The following is a 19,609-nucleotide window of genomic DNA, read 5'->3' as shown; positions in this document are numbered from 1 at the left end:
TTGCATGCAATATCTTATACTGAATGGACAGGGAATTGCTTTATGAAATGTGCAATTCAACGTTTCAAAGTTTGGAACGGATCATATTAATTTTTCAGTGTTTGGTCACCTACTAACTTAAATAGGAGAAGACAAAGGTAATATTTTGGTTATATCAATTTTCATAAGAGTGAAAAATAATACTGTTCATTTTAAATACATTTTTTTTTAACAGGGAATTCTCTTCGCCATGCCAGATGCAGCTAAAACTCCCATTGACTTAGTGCGACTATGGCAACATGAAGCTGAGAGAGTGTACAGGGACAAACTGGTTGATAACTCAGACTTGGAAGCCTACGATAAACTAGTTAAAGATGTGGTCAAGAAATCGTTTGAAGACATTGAGGAAAGTGCTTTAGAAAAAGTACCGCTGATCTTTTGTCACTTTGCTAACGGTATAGGAGATCCCAAATATAATATCGTAGAAAGCTTTGAAAGTTTAAACAAAATCTTGGTAGAGTCGTTAGATAATTACAATGAATTGAATGCAGTTATGAACCTTGTACTGTTTGCCGATGCTATGTCCCATATTTGCCGAATCAACAGAATTTTAGAATCCCCTCGTGGTAATGCTTTGCTAATTGGTGTAGGTGGTAGTGGTAAACAGAGTTTGTCACGTCTTGCCGCATTCATCAGTAGTTTGGACGTGTTTCAGATTCAATTGAGGAAAGGTTACAGTATTGCCGACTTAAAACTTGACATTGCTGCACTCTACATGAAAGCCGGTCTTAAAAACATGGGAATGGTCTTCTTGATGACTGATGCACAGGTAGCGGATGAAAAGTTCTTGGTATTGATCAATGATCTGTTGGCTTCCGGTGAAATCCCTGATCTCTTCCCCGAAGATGAGATCGAAAATATCATTAATGGAATCAGGAATGAAGTTAAGGGAGCAGGAATAGAAGATACCAGAGAGAACTGTTGGAGCTTCTTTATTGATAAAGTCAGAAAGACTCTGAAGGTAATCATTTATGTTTATAAAAGAAAACAAGTATTAGCTTTCCAAAAAAGATTGTCTGACCTGTGCAATTAATGTAGAAAAAGAACAAATTATTTAGTAACCAAATAATTTAACACTGTTATGACAAATTTGAATAAACAAATGGGAATGTATGGAAAATAAAAAAATTATCTCACTTATTTTTCATGCGCTCCATGATTCTGTGTTGAATGTTAATCAAGGTCACGATAGGTATAATTCGTCAACAAAACCTGAAAGTTAATAAACAGCTAAAATTTTTGATCAACAATCCCCAAATGAATTTTTTTTTTTCTTGTCGATTATACGTCATGGATAAGTAATAAATGTAAAATATATGCACAAAGGACTTAGTTATGTATATATGCATGCATTGGTCCAATAATTTTTGTAACATTATAATCACTAGAAACTAGTTTTATATACCTCTAATAGTAGGTACACGTTTTCAATGATAGAAGTTTTTGATTTAATATAGAATCCCCATGAATATATGAAAATTATTTACTTAGTCAGATTTAAATATATTGAAGTAAATGATTTTTTGCTATTTTTTTAGGTTGTATTGTGTTTCTCACCTGTTGGTTCAGCACTAAGAGTTAGAAGTCGTAAGTTCCCTGCCGTCACCAACTGTACCTGTATAGACTGGTTCCATGAGTGGCCTGTGGAAGCTCTCAACTCTGTGTCAGCCCGATTCTTAGAAGACATAGAAATGTTATCGGTAAATTAATTGTTTGATAGATGTATTTTTGTGTTAGTGTCGTTGGGCCTCTGTTTCATTGGCATATACCCAAAATCTCTTTTTATGATACAACTTAACTTGTATGTTACAGTAGTCTTTCTTGATGGTTCTGAAAATATTTTAATATAATTTTAAATTAGAATTCTTGTTTAAAGTTAATTATGTAATGAATTGTAAACGTGATTATTGTGTGTATTTTCACAATGAGTACTGTAGAGAGAAACAAAGTCCTCCTTTGATTTTGTATTAAACTATAATGAAATAAACAGCTTTCTGTAAATTCAGAAATTATTGCATGCATTTATTATTGCGATTTTATCATTTTAGACTAAAATGCGATTTTAATTTTTGCAGTGTTGAGAAAAATCCTGTTTAATTCATATAAAAAATTTCAACGTACGAGTTTAGATTATTGCGATTATAACCCTGTAGCATTTATCGCAATAATAAAAACATCGCAATAATTTCTGAATTTACAGTATTATGTATCAAGACTGATGTACATTGTATCTTCATTTCCAGCCTGAGATGAGAGAATCTATTTCCGAGTTTATGGGATATGTGCATACATCTGTCAACACAATGTCACATGCCTATCTCACAAATGAACGTCGTTACAATTACACCACGCCAAAAAGTTTCTTAGAACAAATCAAACTTTATCAGAATTTACTGGAGAAACAGAACGTTGACCTACAAGGAAAGATCGTTCGTCTAGAAAATGGTTTGGAAAAACTTAGAAGTACAGCCACACAAGTAGACGATCTCAAATCTAAATTAGCATCACAGGAAGTAGAATTAGCACAGAAGAACGAGGATGCAAACAAATTGATTAGCGTTGTAGGTGCTGAAACAGAAAAAGTGTCAAAAGAAAAGGCTATTGCTGACGAAGAAGAGAGGAAAGTGTCCAAGTTCAGCGAGGAAGTGGGTAAGAAACAGAGAGATTGTGAAACGGATTTGGCAAAAGCAGAACCAGCCTTGTTAGCAGCCAAAGAAGCCTTGAATACTCTGAACAAGGTAATTACAACTTTAAATTAAGTGTTTCATAAGTGTTTTTATAGCATGCTTTCATTAGGTAGGCTCAAACAAAAACATATGTAACCCAGGAAAGTGTTTAGGTGTAATACCACCAAATCATAGGACGTCACATCTGGTTGCATACGAAAATAGGTCGAAAAAAAATATTCCCTTGAATTTGACAGTTGCAGGTAATTGATCCTACATTTCATTGCAGTAAAACATTTCTGGGTCATAAACATATATCTTGGGTATTTTAAAGCACCATTATTTTTTAATTTGGGGTGTCTATAGAATATTTTGGAAACTTGAGGTTACATGGTTACTAAAGCTTGTACACAGGTTAAAAAAGGGGGAAAATTTGATTGGTTAACTTCCAGTGATGGTTACTTTCTTATATGCAATGAAATGTTATGTGAAATTTTTTCTATAGTACTGAACAGGATAAAACTTTACTCATGCCAAGTATTTCTTTATTTGAAACAAAGATAAATTCTGCACATTTTTTTTGAAAAGTGCAAATTTAACAAAGACTAATAGGGGAAAATCAATGGTTTTTACACCTAAATATTTAGAAATATTAGAAGCTATATGACCAAAAGGGACCCAACAAGAATAGACAAATTCAGCTGGGGTCAACTTTGCCTGAGGGAGTTGGAACTATTAGATTCTTAGTAATTTATTAATGGGAAGGTTTTTTTTTTAATTTGCTATAAATCATGTCAGTATGTACTGAAGCTTTGATTGTGAAAACATATCTTATACAGTTGAAAATAGTTTTAAAAAAAAAGTCTAGCCAGAACTGATCAAGCATTAAAAACAAAGTTAAAGTCTAGCCAGAACTGATCAAGCATTAAAAATAAAGTTAAAGTCTAGCCAGAACTGATCAAGCATTAAAAATAAAGTTAAAGTCTAGCCAGAACTGATCAAGCATTAAAAAATGATAAAACGCAAATCTCGTCTTAAAATAAAAGAGAAATAAAAAATTATCAAAAATACCAGACTCCAAGGTAAATTGGAAAAATGGGAAGTCCATAAAATCTGACAAAATCTTGATCAAACACTCGACTATATCAACCAACTACCACGGTAACGAATGGAAAACAACTGACTTTGTACAGGCATTTCATGAAGAAATTGGTGGGTTAAACCTGGTTTTATAACTAGCTAAACCTCCTACTTGTATGACGTTTATAGTTCCTTTATATTGTAAAAAATGAGTGAGCAACCCAAAAAGATATAATTGATAAACATGACAATAAATGGGATCCAGTTGCCAGAACTGTGTATTAAAACATACATCACTGACATACAAACATAACTGATTTAAAAATTCAAACAAACATACAAGTCTGATGAGTTTTATTCTTATTTTCTAATATAAATGAGTATGAAATAAATTTTGGAATACAGCAAGATTTGAAATGAAATATAGAATGAAGGAATTGTTTTACTTGAAGATATCTGCTTTTATATAACAGGGAAAACAAATAATTTGCCAAAAAAGGGGAGCTAATTCTTAAAATAACAATGATCAAATAAAAAATCTTATTAAACAAAATTTATACCAACATATTAAGAGTTCAAACATAACAAATAACATCAGACATACATGCAAGAACATAGACTTATTAAGTTTATCAACACATACACATGACTAGCAAAGCAATTAGCAAAGCTAAAAACTAATATCCACTTGTTTATAATAAGCACATATATTAATTAATATCCTATGGTTTTAAAAATATTCTGCAGAAGATTAAAAGTGATATAAAATGAGAGCACTAGTAGGATACATATTATTACTTTTTTTTCTCTTTTTACTAGCAGACTGACCTTTTTAACTTTTTTATTATTATTTTTTCTCCTTTTTTTCTTCCAGACTAACCTGACAGAATTAAAATCTTTTGGTTCTCCTCCACCGGCTGTAATTAATACATTGGGTGCTGTCATGTGTTTGATGGCACAAGGAGGCAAAGTCCCTAAAGATAAAAGTTGGAAAGCTGCCAAGAGTACAGTCATGAACAAGGTAAGAGTACAGTTAGGAACAAGGTAATAGTACAGCCATGAACATGGTAAGAGTACAGTCATGAACAAGGTAAGAGTACAATTAGGAACAAGGTAATAGTACAGTCATGAACATGGTAAGAGTACAGTCATGAACAAGGTAAGCGTACAGTAAGGAACATGGTAATAGTACAGTCATCAACATTGTAAGAGTACAGTCATGAACAGTTGTTACATTCTCTATTTAACAGACCCATGAAAGAAGAGAGGTGAAAGATACCAAAGAGACATTAAAACTAAAAAAAAATCGAAAAATAAGCTGACAACGCCATGGCTAAAAAAGAAAAAGCAGACAAATAACAGTACACAAAACACAAAATAGAAAACTATAAAGACTGAGCTACACAAACCCCACCATAAACTGGGTGTGATCTCGGGTGCTTTGGAAGGATAAGCAGATTCTGCTCCACATGTGGCAGAAAAAAGTGTTAAATGTTTTTTTAGTGTCTGCTTTAGCCTTAGAGTGACAAAACAAAGCTCAAGGGAACATTCACTTTGATTGTGAAATTATGACTGTCATTTCTCATTTAATCTTGACCTGAATATACATGAGGGTTCTGATGGGGTTTAGAGAATAAGGGGCAAAAAATGCAGCACAAAGGGAATGAATGACTCCCATCTAGACCCTCAGAAATGAAATTATTGCCATTGGATGTTTATCAATCAACAAACAATCAGTCATTATAACCATATTTTTCTTTACAGGTTGATCAGTTCTTGGATAATTTAGTCAACTATGACAAAGACAATATTCATGAAAACTGTCAGAAGGCAGTAGCACCCTATATGCAGGACCCTGAATTCAACCCTGACTTTGTAAGAGGCAAGTCGTTGGCCGCTGCAGGTCTCTGTTCATGGGTAATTAACATCATCACATACTATGAGGTATACTGTACAGTAGAACCTAAACGTAATGCCTTAGCTCAAGCTAATTCTGAGTTAGCTGCGGCCACTGAAAAGTTGCGTCTGATTAGAGCCAAATTGGCAGCACTGGAAGCTGACTTGGCCAAACTAACAGCAGAATTTGAAAAAGCTACAAATGAAAAGCTCAGATGTCAACAAGAGGCTGAAATGACTGCTAAAACTATTGAGTTAGCCAACAGACTGGTTGGAGGATTGGCATCAGAAAATGTCCGTTGGGCTGAAGCAATTGGTAACTTCAAAGTACAAGAAAAGACTCTCCCTGGTGATGTATTGTTGACCACTGCTTTTGTGTCATATGTTGGTTGTTTCACAAAACAATATCGTCTTGATCTGATGGATGGACACTGGGTCCCATATTTGAAAGGATTGAAGAGCCCAATTCCAATAACAGAGGACCTAGATCCACTGACTCTGCTCACAGACGATGCTCAGGTTGCTTCCTGGAACAATGAAAATCTCCCTAGTGACAGAATGTCAACAGAAAATGCCACCATATTGACAAACTGTGAAAGATGGCCGCTAATGATTGATCCTCAATTACAAGGTATTAAGTGGATCAAAACCAGATATGGAAATGATCTTAAAATCATTCGTCTTGGCCAGAAGGGTTATCTTGATGCTATTGAAAAGGCTGTGGCTAACGGTGATGTGGTTCTTATTGAAAACATCGGAGAAAATGTTGATCCTGTATTGGCTCCATTGATTGGTCGTAACACTATCAAGAAAGGTCGTGCCATTAAGATGGGTGACAAAGAGGTAGATTATCATCCTGACTTCAAGTTGATTTTGCAGACAAAATTGGCTAATCCTCATTACCAACCTGAAATGCAAGCTCAGACAACTCTTATTAACTTTACCGTTACTAGAGATGGATTGGAAGACCAGTTGTTGGCAGCTGTCGTCAGCAAGGAAAGACCAGATTTAGAAAAACTCAAAGGTGATTTGACCAGACAGCAGAATCAGTTCAAGATCACCTTGAAAGAACTTGAAGACTCGCTCTTGGCTCGTTTATCGGCTGCCGAAGGAAACTTCTTGGGTGATTATGCTCTGGTTGAAAATCTTGAACATACTAAGAGAACTGCAGCTGAGATTGAAGTGAAAGCTAAAGAAGCTAAGAAGACAGAAGTGGACATTAACTTGGCCAGAGAGAATTACAGACCAGCTGCTGGTAGGGCATCTCTTCTGTACTTCATCCTGAATGACCTAAATAAGATTAATCCTATGTACCAGTTCTCACTCAAGGTAAGCTGAACTTTTATAAAGTTACTTTATGTATCATATCATATTCTAAGTTTCATTTAATTCTATCGAAATTTGTACAGAAGCTCCAAGAAAGCTCCTTTTTACTTGTTGACCAGGGGTTAAAATTATTGGTAGCCTGAGGTTCGGGACCTATCAGATTTACAGTTGGACTTCCGATTTGGGTATTAGCTGACTCGACGGACTTTCGATTTTCAAGTTTCAGAAAACATATATGATGAATTTCTGTATGAAACACTTTGTTATAACTTGTAAATTGTTGTGGTAATGAGTCATGATAAATTAGCTTTGTGCTAAAATTTATTTTTGACTTAGTGATCTACTTCCTGGTTCATTAATAGTACACTTGTCAGATGACAATTTTTATGGATGCTTTCGTCAAGGTCTGCATTCGTCATATTAACGCATGTGGTTGTCAACGTTGCTAAACCATGAGTTTGTTTCGCTTTGGCGTCACATCTTCGAAGAGAAAAACGGGCGAGACATCTGCTGTGTAGCCACTTCCTGTTTGCAGATAGTTTGAAATTTTACAACACTCTTTGTACAAAGAAAATTATTGGTCATAGTTTTCTTGGCTCCTTTTGAAGTGAATGATTTTAATATTTGGTATGGGAACGATCAGTTATGCTACAGTATACATGTTACTTCTATTAATTGCATGCAGTGATGCAGGTCCAGACCTGGTATTGGTCTTCATTTTTGCCTAATCTACAGTAGATAGAGAGGAAATGTAAATGGCAAAAATGATCATCAAAAATAAAATCATCAAATTAGTCAACATGGCCAAAATGGTCAGTTCACTCTTTGTAGGCGTAATTGGCCTTTTAATTGTTCACCTGAGGAATATTGATTTTACTACATGTTAATTTTGTGCTTTTTAAAAATTGGAAAAGAATTAAAAAAAAACTCCCAAGATAAGTTTTGTATGATAGAGCAGTCATAGATTTGATTATGTTTAACAACTTATAAGCCTGGTATCAGACTTTGCTGAGTTTTCTCATAACATGTAAAACAATTTTTCCTTTTTTCAGGCTTTCAGTGTTGTATTTGAGAAAGCTATTGACAAAGCTGAACCATCGGAAGAATTGAAAGAGAGAGTTAACAATTTGATTGACTGTATAACATACTCTGTATTTATGTACACCGCTAGAGGTCTATTCACAAGAGACAAGATCATATTTACAGCACAGATGACATTCCAGGTAAGAAAGAGAGAGTAAACAATATGATGTATTGTTTATCATACTGTGTATTTATGTTTGCAGCTAGAAGTTGAATTATTCGATCTATGGACATGATGGAGGACCTGAAATATTTCAGGTAGTCCTCAATGATTTATGGATATCCAAAATTTGAATTATGGAGTTCCTAAAATATTTCAGGAGCTCCTTTAATACAATGGTTTTGACATAAATCTGCACCTCATAGTACTGACAAGGATATTGTAATAATAATCAGTTAGTGATAATTTAACAGTGAAAACAGGTGATTATTGGTGATTCACTCTGAAGTACAGTCAAGCCTTCCAAACCTACTATAAAGTTCACCTCTTAAGTGAAAACCTATCTTGTTTGGTCACCTAAAATTTTTCTAAGCCTGCTGTAGAAATACCTATGCATCCAAGGTCACTGTTCTTTGGTACAGAGGACAAACTTGATGTACAGGTTTGACTGTACCACTCTGTAAATTCCAAAGATAATTACCATAAAGGTTGTTAATCAGAGTGTATTCACTCCAAATCTCAACCAATCATTGTGAATGACTCAACTCACAAAAAGTGAATTTTATGTAAATCGATTTGTGTGTTCTGTATATTATGTAATTTATTTCTGGTGTTTTTAGATATTATTGATGGCTAAAGATATCAACCCAGTGGAATTGGACTTCTTATTGAGATTCCCTGCTACACCCAATGTGACAACTCCTGTAGACTTCATGAATAATAACAGCTGGGGAGGAATTAAGGTTTGTAATACAAAAATAACAGCATAGATAAATTGTTCATCCAATTCATAGTTTCTAATGCATTCTAGGTAGTATCGTTAAAAAAAAGAGAACACCCAAGTATTGTGATTTGCTGATAACATCATAAACAATGAATACCTGACAATTGTGTAGTTCTTTCCTTTTTGGTGTACATACAATCTAATTACCCATAATCCTCTAGATTCTTAAAAAAAGATAGAAAGACAACACTTTCTAAATATCATGCCTCCAAAGTGTTTTTCTAGATTTATCTTCATCAAGAACCATCAAAGCACAATATTTGAAAGTGATAAAATTGAGAAAGGAAATGGGGAATATGTCTAAGAGACAACAGCCCAACTAAAGAGTAGACAACAACAGAAGGCCACCGATGGGTCTTCAACGCAGCGAGATAATCCCGCACCCGGAGGTGGTCCTCAGCTGGCCCCTAAATAAAATTGTGTACTAGTTCAGTGAAAATGGACGTCAAACTAAACTCCAAAACATATAAATGAACTAAAATTAAAAAATATACACGTGACTAACAAAGGCCAGAGGCTCCTTACTTGGGACAGGCGCAAAAATGTGGCGGGGTTAAACATGTTTTGTGAGATCTCAACCCTATACCTCTAGCAAATGTAGAATAAAGAAACACATAGCAGTACGCACAGTAAAACTCAGTTTAAAAGAAGTCTGAGTCCGATGTAAGAATAGGTAACAAAAGAAACTAAGCAAAATGACAATGATACATAAATTAACAAAGGACTACTAGCAGTTACTGACATGCCAGCTCCAGACCTCAATTAAACTGATTGAAAGATTATGTCTTCATGTATAAGAATCAAACAGTTGAAGAGCTTTATGACCAAAAAAGGCCTGATATAATAGCCAAATCCATCTAAGTTTAACTTTGCCAGAGGGAGTTGAAACCTTAGTTTCTTGATAATTTCTACTTACTTATCCTTCTGGAGCACCCAAGATCCTCCAAGTTTTTGGTGGGGTTTGTGTTACTCAGTCTTTAGTTTTTGTAGAGTTTTCTTGGCTTGTTTGTCTTTTAGTCACCTTGCATTTTTTCAACAGCACTAACAGTTTCTTTGAGTTTTGAATGTCCTCCTGGAATCCTCTTCCTCCTCTTTTTGATTCTAGTCACCTTTATTTTGACAGGCTATGTCTAACATGGATGAGTTCCGTAACTTGGACCGTGACATTGAAGGCTCTGCTAAGAGGTGGAAGAAGTTTGTAGAGAGTGAAGCTCCAGAGAAGGAGAAGTTCCCACAGGAATGGAAGAATAAAACCTCTTTACAGAAATTGTGTATGATGAGAGCTCTGAGACCTGACAGAATGACTTATGCTGTCACGTAAGTAATGAGGGTCTGAATAGGGTTTACAGAATAGAGAATAATGAGCAAAAAGTGCAGAATAAAGGTCCCAAAAAATAACAAATAGAGAAAAATAGGCCAAAAAAAAATAAAGAATAGAGAATAATAGGGTGCTAAAATATAAAGAATAGAGAAAAATGGTCTAAAATATTTGACTAAAGAAATGAAGGATCCCGTTCCAGACCCTCAGTAATGAAAATATATCTTGTAAAAATGAATCAATGATTTCATTAATAGCCAAATAACAAAATTTTAATTTTTAATTTTAGCCAGAAATTTAGGCCTCTCCTTTTACAAATTCTTGCTTCAATTATTCGGTTTTTTTTTTTTATCTCACTTGAAAACATTACATTCAGTTATTAATGTTTAGTATTTTGTTTAAATGTTCTATTAAAAGGTATATATTATTGCTGTTTAATAATAAAATTACCTGTACTTGTTTTCCATTATCAATGCAGTTTTACTCATTGTGCCAAATTAGTGAAATACTTTAATACTGTATATAAATATATAGTGTACCTTAAGAATTTAAAATATATAAATATATAGTGTACCTTAACATGCTTAAGAATTTAAAATATTTGTAGTGAAAAGATAGAGTTATGGCTATTTTATAAAAATATGCTGCCAGAAACCTGATTAAATACCACAAAGTGACCACTGTCATTAGGTTGACTATCTTGTCAATGTTTGGTGTGCAATTGTATACTTAAGTCCAAAGTTACTTTTGATTGAAAATTTGTTTAACAGAAACAACAAAGAGGATGAATAACATATTTTATGTAATGTCAATTTTTAGTGACTTCGTGACAGAGAAACTTGGAAACAAATACACAGAAGGCAGGAGTGTTGACTTCTCTTCATCTTATGAGGAATCAGGTCCTAGCTCACCGATATTCTTTATTCTGTCCCCTGGTGTCAATCCATTGAAGGACGTGGAAATTATAGGGAAAAAGCTTGGATTTACTGATGATGATAAAAACTTCCATAACATTTCACTAGGTCAAGGTCAGGAAGTTGTTGCTGAACAGGCCTTAGATATTGCAGCCAAAGAGGGACACTGGGTCATTTTACAGGTAAGTTACAATTATATCCATATATGAGTTGATGGATTTAGAAGCCTTCATGTTAATCAAATTTGTAAACTAATTAAAATCATTTTTATGCCCCCGCTATAGTGGAGTGGGCATTAAGTTTTACCCTTGTCGGTCTGTACGTACGTCTGTCCCTCCGTACGTATATCCCAAAGTTGGTTTCCATTCTCTAACTTCAGTTTGCCTCAACCAAATGTTATGAAACTTATACACAATGCTTATTATCACAAAATACAGATCAAGTTTGAATTTTGGTGGTGTCACTTTAACTGTTCCAGAGTTATGCCTGTTTACAAATGGAAAAATTGCTGAATTTTTTGTTTCTGTTCTCTAACTTAAGTTGGCCTCAACCAAATGTTATGAAACTTAGACACAATACATATTACTACAAAACTCAGATCGAGTACAAATTTGGGTAGCGTCACTTTAACATTCTTTAGTTATGTCCCTTTATAACTTTATATGATATGCAAGGGGGGGCATCATCTGTGTCCCATTCCTCATTTATCTACAGTATTATTACAAGGGAAAGGTTTTTAGTAGCTTTACCCGTGTCAATTAGAATTTTTAAGCAATGAACTGTCCCATTGTTCATCAAATTTGTTAGGTTATTATAACTATTTCCTACAGTATTAAAATATTTAAGCAATTATTCACTAATAGTCTTAAATCACATTACAGAAAGAAATTACTTTTATCATCCATCAATTTCAAAATAAACAACTTTTGCACAATTGTATTTCAGAATGTCCACTTGGTGCAGAAATGGTTATCTACCCTTGAAAAGAAGCTAGAAACGTACGGTGAAGAAAGTCATGCCAACTATCGTGTGTTTATAAGTGCTGAACCAGCAGGATTACCTGAATACCACATCATACCACAGGGAATCCTGGAGGCTGCCATCAAAATCACCAATGAACCTCCTACTGGCATGTTTGCTAATTTACATAAAGCTTTGGACAACTTTGACCAGGTATTTCTTTGTTCTATTTGAGTTAAGTCTCCTTTCATTACCATCCAGGGGCTCTTTTCACAAAAAGTCTCCTTTCATTACCATCCAAGGGCTCTTTTCACAAAAAGTCTCCTTTCATTACCATCTAGGGGCTCTTTTCACAAAAAGTCTCCTTTCATTACCATCCAGGGGCTCTTTTGACAAAATATCTTACGACTAAAGTCGTTGTAACTTCTACTGAAATGTTCTTGACTTATGAGTATTTTTTATTGTTAGTGTTTTTGTGATACGAGACAAGTATTGCTATTTATTTTCCATGAGTATTTCTAGAGGATGAAACACAAACTGCTTTTAATAGAAAAACAAAGATATGGGGTATCCATCCATGACACCAAATCAGTACATGTACAGCAAAAAACAAAGGAACAGCGATTTTATTGCTGTTCTTCATCTCAAAGTGAGGCCTTTAACACGGAGCAACAACAAAAACAAACTCTCACCTCACTGCAAGTTTAGGGGAGACAATATTAGACAATATTTGTCTTGTTTCTAGAGAGATAATATTGAACAATATTTGTCATGTTTAAGAGGAAATGATATTGAACAATATTTGTCTTGTTTAAGAGGAAATGATATTGAACAATATTTGTCTTGTTTCAGAGGAAATGATATTGAACAATATTTGTCTTGTTTCAGAGGAAATGATATTGAACAATATTTGTCTTGTTTCAGAGGAAATGATATTGAACAATATTTGTCTTGTTTCAGAGGAAATGATATTGAACATTATTAGTCATGTTTCAGAGGAAATGATATTGAACAATATTTGTCTTGTTTAAGAGGAAATGATATTGAACAATATTTGTCTTGTTTAAGAGGAAATGATATTGAACAATATTTGTCTTGTTTCAGAGGAAATGATATTGAACAATATTTGTCTTGTTTCAGAGGAAATGATATTGAACAATATTTGTCTTGTTTCAGAATACAATGGAGATGTGTGCCAGAGAGACTGAATTTAAGAGCATTTTGTTCTCACTGTGCTATTTCCATGCTGTTGTCTGTGAGAGGCGTAAGTTTGGACCCCAGGGCTGGAACAGAGTGTACCCATACAACACTGGAGATTTGACCATCAGTGCCATGGTGTTGTACAATTACTTAGAGGCCAATGCCAAGGTTCCATGGGAAGATTTGAGATACTTGTTCGGAGAAATTATGTATGGTGGACACATTACAGATGACTGGGACAGACGTCTCTGTAAAACTTACCTAGAGGTCTACATGCATCCAGATATGGTAAGTTAAAAATCTGTGGACAGGGGAAAATCCAGGAGGTGACCAGGGCTCTTGGTCATAAACTTAACTCAGTACAAATCTTTGGACAGGGGAAAACCAAGGAGGTGACCAGGGGTCTTGGTCATAAACTTAACTCAGTACAAATCTGTGGACAGGGGCCAACCCTGAAGGAGACCAGGGCTCTTGGTCATAAACTTAATTTAGTACAAATCTTTGGACAGGGGGAAATCCAGGAGATGACCAGGGCTCTTGGTCATAAACTTAACTCAGTACCAATCTGTGGACATCGGAAAATCCAGGACATGACCAGGGCTCTTGGTCATAAACCTAACTCAGTACTCAAGAGTACAAAATTTGTTTGAATCACCAAATCCAGTATTTTGATTGTTTGAATTCTGAGTCTGAGTACGGTAATAAATACAGGGAGAAATTGAATTCATATTTGAAGCCATACAAACAATTACAGGACAAAATTGAAATTGAATTTGAAAGATACTTACAATGACAAAAATCGAAATCAAGTTTGATACCATACAAACAAGGACAGACAAAAATTCAATTCAAATGAGAAACTGCTCTTACAAAGACGGAAGAAAATTGAAATTAAATAAAATTAACTATAAAAGAAAGTCTGGTTTTGTTTTTAGTACATTCAATCAACAGATTTGCAAAATGAAACATATTGGAGATCTTTGATATTAAATGCATATGCTGTAAATTTAGAATTTACTGTGAAGTTTTTATTAATGCGACTCCTTAAGTATAGCAATAATTAGCACTAGCATTTTGATATATGATACAATTATCTGTATGGAGCTTTTCGTTAAATTGCAATAATTCAATTCAGATTTTTTTTCATTCTTCAAAAATAGCAATAATAAATGCACGCAATAGTTTCTAAATTTACAGTAATTTAATAATTTAGCACATGGTCTATTATACCGAACTTCACTGTTCCAATTGTATTTTTCAGCTTGATGGTGAACTGTATTTGGCCCAAGGTTTCCCAAGTCCACCAAACTCTGACTACAAGGGTTACCACTCTTACATTGATGAATGCCTTCCACAAGAGAGTCCATATTTGTATGGTCTCCATCCTAATGCTGAGATTGAGTTCTTGACAACAATATCAGAGAACTTGTTTAGGACTGTATTTGAGATGCAGCCCCGAGATGCTGGAGCCTCAGGAGGAACTGGTGTCAGTAGAGAAGAAAAGGTAAGTTTTGCTCATATAAAATAAGGTGATGTGGTATGATTGCGAATGAGACTACTATCCACCAGACTCTACATGATGTAGATGTTGGGAACTTTAGGTGGTTATAAGGCATTCAACAATGATCAAAACTCAACAACAAAAATATAACAAACTTTTATATGAATACAGGAATGAAGTTAAAAAAAAAAAATAATTACTACAAAATTGACTAAAAAAAGGATTAAATGCGAGAGAAAAACATAATCAGTTGGTTTACAATATATAGCATAATTGTTCTTATTTTCACGTCATTGTTTTTATTTTTGGACATTGGTCATTGGTTATGGGTCTCTTATAGTTATATGTTCATTTGATGTATGAAAAAGTTCTCAAGGAACGTATTTTGCTTGTTCAGAAGATTTTAGAAATTCCTTTCTACCTTCACACATCCATTTTAACAGAATAGCCCTATACACTTTAAAGAGTTATAATCATGTACAAAAAATATGAAGATATTAATAGCATATTTATTTCTTGACAGATTAAGACTATTTTAGACGAGATTGTGGAGAAACTACCAGAAGAGTTTAACATGTTAGAAATTATGGGTAAAGTTCCTCCTGAAGAGAGAACACCATATGTTGTTGTAGCCTTCCAGGAGACTGAGAGAATGAATGGTCTGACCTCAGAAATCAAACGCACCCTCAGAGAACTTGACCTTGGACTAAAGGTACATTAAAATTAAATTAAGGCGATAGTAGTTTACTGATATTCAAATCGTGTAAATCTATGAGGAAGAAACAAGTCAAAGTTACACACAAAACTCACATGAACTCAAAAAGGGGTGAGAATGGGTGTGTTGACAGGGTCTGTCTACTGCTATGTATATATGCATCACCCGCAATGGGAGCACACTCAGTCAAAATGTCACAGGAATAGGACACAATCTGTACAATTACAGAGACCTTAAAAGAGTTGACAACAAATACATATTTGTCACAAACATACTGTATTATCATATCTAAGGTGATATAATTGAATGAAATACTTAGCTGTGTAACAGAAGTATGTAACTAATTGAAAGAAAAAAAAGTTTAAAAAAAAATTCGTTATTTCTTAGATTAAGAAAGCGGCATAGATTGAGTCGAAGCGACACAAGACATAAAGACTACTGAAATTCCTTATTTGTCTGATAACATTTTCAAATTTATAAAAGAAATAAAACATCTTATATGTTTGATAATAGGCATAAATATCAAAATTAAATGTACAATGATATTTGGTTTTTTATATTTTGATGTTTTAATGTTGCTTCGGTTTTTTCTTGGACAATTATGAAGAAGCTAAACCATTTCACCACTCAGAGTTGAAAATATAGAAATAACCATTGATGCATATTTTTCCGGAATATGCATGAAATATTTGTCACTGTACATTAAGTAAAGAACTATGAATTAACATAATCATATCTTTTAATGGAGAATGAATATGCATGAAATATTTGTCACTGTACATTAATTAGAGAACTATGAATTAACATAATCATATCTTTTAAGGGAGTATGAATATGTATGAAACATTTGCCACTGTATATTGATCAAAGAACTATCAATAAATCTACTTTTAACTTTTTAGGGAGAGTTAACCATCACAGCTGATATGGAAAGCTTGGGTAATGCCTTGTACTTAGATGTCGTACCAGAGAATTGGTCTAAGAAAGCCTACCCATCACTCCATGGTCTTGGGATTTGGTATGCTGACTTGTTGCTAAGGATTAAAGAATTAGAAACCTGGACTGCCGACTTCCAATTACCTGCTGCTGTCTGGCTTGGTGGCTTCTTTAATCCTCAATCATTCTTGACCGCTATTATGCAACAGATGGCCAGAAAGAATGAGTGGCCATTGGATCGTATGGTCTTACAATGTGATGTCACTAAAAAGGCCAGAGAAGATATGGCAGGACCACCAAGAGAAGGTGCCTATGTACATGGTCTATTCATGGAAGGTGCACGCTGGGATATGCAGACCAGCATGATAGGGGAGGCTCGTCTTAAGGAACTGGCCCCAGCTATGCCTGTCATCTTTATTAAAGCTATACCTGTTGATCGTATGGACAACAGGAACATTTATGAGTGTCCAGTTTACAAGACCAAGAGTAGAGGACCAACATTTGTCTGGACCTTTAATCTCAAGTCTAAAGAGAAAGCAAGTAAATGGGTACTTGGTGGAGTGGCTCTTCTACTTCAAGTATGAAAAAATAGGACTTCTTTGTTTTCTTGCTTAGTGTGCATTTCTGATTTGATTTGTATGTTTGAAATTTATTAATTTAATTACGTATTTGATATATATTTATATTACATACATAGCTAAGTGAATAGCATTGTTAAAAAAATTATATAATGACTATAAAAGAGATATTTTATGAGGAATAAATACACCTGAATCTGTCAGATGAAGTATTGAGGTTATTTATAGAACGTGTTTATGTATGTCAGAGAAGTACAAAGGATTGAAAATATTTGTTTTGTGAGCACTATAGACTTGATTGATTTAGATAACATTTATGCAACATACATAATACATTGTACCAGTATTATTGAAATAAATTGAATTTTGAAAGAAAGTTAACATGTATGCAACATTCATAATACCAGTATTAGTGAAATAAAGTGAATATTGAAAAAAGATATATTTTTTAATAAATATGTCTTGTTTTCTTTTTTTATTCCACATCAGATAAGCCTTACTTTGTGTATTTTTGCACTATCTGTTGAGTCAAATTTACTTAAATCCGTCCTAAGATTATATATGTTTTGTAACTGAATTATTTTTGTTCTATTCTTTTTTTTATATATTTATACATATTGTTGAATAATATATATATTTGTTATATGTCACTACTAAAGTTATTTGTTTATTTGTGATTTTTGAGTTTGATGCATAATAAAAGATGAAAATTATTGGATTATTTCTTCTCGTTTAGGCTATACTTTAAAAATCCACTTTTATCCAAGTGAATCAGTGGTAGGATTTATGTTTTATAAAAATAAGGATTTGTGGTATGATTGACAATGAGACAACTCTCCATGATAAAGAATATAAAACTAAGGAGATGAGGTATGATTGACAACGAGACAAGTACAGACAAAATGATGAAGAAGTTTTGCCACTATTTGTGAAAATTCCTTACTAAATAAAAGAAAAAAGCAGATAATCAGAATAAATTATTTTTTGGCTGTGAAAACTCTCGTTTGGGGAGAGGTTATGATCCAAACAATTAACGAGGGTCTGTGTGGGGTTTGCAAAATAGAGAATAATGGACAAAACATACAGAATGTAGGACCAAAAAAATGAAGAAAAAGAGAAAAATAGGCCAAATAAAGAACAAAGAAAATTTACTTAAAGATTTAAAGAATACAGACAGGAAGACCCATCCATACAGACTCATACATGACTTCACAAAAGTTGAAACATGATTAAGAGGGCACTATACACTTTACATGATAAGCGTCCATGGAAGATAAGTTTTGGTATAACTCAACTGGATTGACAGACGATAAAAGGGGATTTAGGGGGTTATATCACTGAGACAGAAACATAACAACACAAATAGAAGGATTTTGGGGGTATTCCTAACTGAGCCTTGAACAACAACTCAAATACACAAATATCAAAAATTTTATCTAAACGGTCAGCATACAGTCTTCATCAGTAGACACTCAAAAACACGAAGAATCTAAGAAAAAGGTTATCAATAAAAATAGAGACTTCAAAGGTTTGCCATAAACACCAAATGGCAAAAACATTTAAGATTTGACCAAAGACAACCACTTCATGACAAAGGCAGGATTGAACTGTCAACATATATTTGTTCCTCCTAACACAAGTTCCTTTGGAAACTAAATTGTTATAAACAATAATATAACATCTGCTCCTATTGGAACAAATATTCTATATTCTTTATTCAGTTAAGAACAAATACTGTAATATTTCTTCCAGTGGAATATTATATGCCCATGTTTTAATCGGGGACTAATATATAATGTCCCAGTTCTAACTGAATATCACAATAATCACCCTAGGTTAAACTAATATGTAGATGTCCTACTTTATTGACCTATTTTAAGATTATAATCAAAGTTAAGGATGCATTTTAGAAAGCACAATAGCTGACCACCAATATAAGGTGATCATGACTAAGCTTAAATTTAGAAATGAAGTGACCTACATTGACCTTGGATATTTTTAAGATACAATTAACTAGGTAAATGCATGTGAGGTTTACAGAATAGAGAATAATGAGCCAAGACTCAGAAAAATGGGCCAAAAAATATAGAAGAGAGAAAAATAGTCCCAAAAAATAAAGAATAGAGAATAATGAGACAAGACTGCAGAAAAAAAAGAAATACAGAAAAATCGACCCAAAAAAAATAAAGAATAGAGAATAAAAGGCTGCTAAAATATAGAGAATAATGAGCCAAGACTACAGAAAAATGGGAGAAAAAAAGGATACAGTAAATTGTTTTGTTATAAATTAGTCCATTAGTTTTCTCAATTGAATTGTTTCATATTTTTCATGTCAGGGCCTTTTATAGCCGACTATACGGTGTGGGTTTTTCTCATTGACGGCCGTACTGTTGCCTATAATAGCTAACATCCACTTAATTTGAACTTTGGTAGATATTTGTCTCATTGGCAAT

General features: G+C 33.7%; 1 protein-coding gene across 1 annotated transcript in view; it reads left to right on the top strand.

Annotated features, from left to right (window-relative positions):
• LOC127717616 (dynein beta chain, ciliary-like) overlaps positions 1-17,869 on the top strand; it is a 62,850-nt gene extending 44,981 nt beyond the window's left edge. Inside the window, exons 34-47 of the mRNA XM_052223329.1 lie at positions 215-1,000; positions 1,578-1,739; positions 2,283-2,777; positions 4,660-4,806; positions 5,550-7,010; positions 8,060-8,230; positions 8,871-8,993; positions 10,158-10,351; positions 11,172-11,448; positions 12,212-12,439; positions 13,403-13,714; positions 14,688-14,930; positions 15,451-15,639; positions 16,545-17,869. Coding sequence (XP_052079289.1) covers positions 215-1,000; positions 1,578-1,739; positions 2,283-2,777; positions 4,660-4,806; positions 5,550-7,010; positions 8,060-8,230; positions 8,871-8,993; positions 10,158-10,351; positions 11,172-11,448; positions 12,212-12,439; positions 13,403-13,714; positions 14,688-14,930; positions 15,451-15,639; positions 16,545-17,162 — 5,406 coding nt within the window. The 3' untranslated portion in view covers positions 17,163-17,869. The remainder of the gene's footprint in view (positions 1-214; positions 1,001-1,577; positions 1,740-2,282; positions 2,778-4,659; positions 4,807-5,549; positions 7,011-8,059; positions 8,231-8,870; positions 8,994-10,157; positions 10,352-11,171; positions 11,449-12,211; positions 12,440-13,402; positions 13,715-14,687; positions 14,931-15,450; positions 15,640-16,544) is intronic.
• The last annotated feature ends 1,740 nt before the right edge of the window (positions 17,870-19,609 follow it).

Source organism: Mytilus californianus, unplaced genomic scaffold, assembly GCF_021869535.1.
Source record: "Mytilus californianus isolate M0D057914Y unplaced genomic scaffold, xbMytCali1.0.p SCAF_10, whole genome shotgun sequence".
NCBI classification, from domain to species: Eukaryota; Metazoa; Mollusca; class Bivalvia; order Mytilida; family Mytilidae; genus Mytilus; species Mytilus californianus.
Note: the sequence above shows the minus strand (reverse complement) of the source record. Positions and strands in the feature narration are given on the sequence as shown.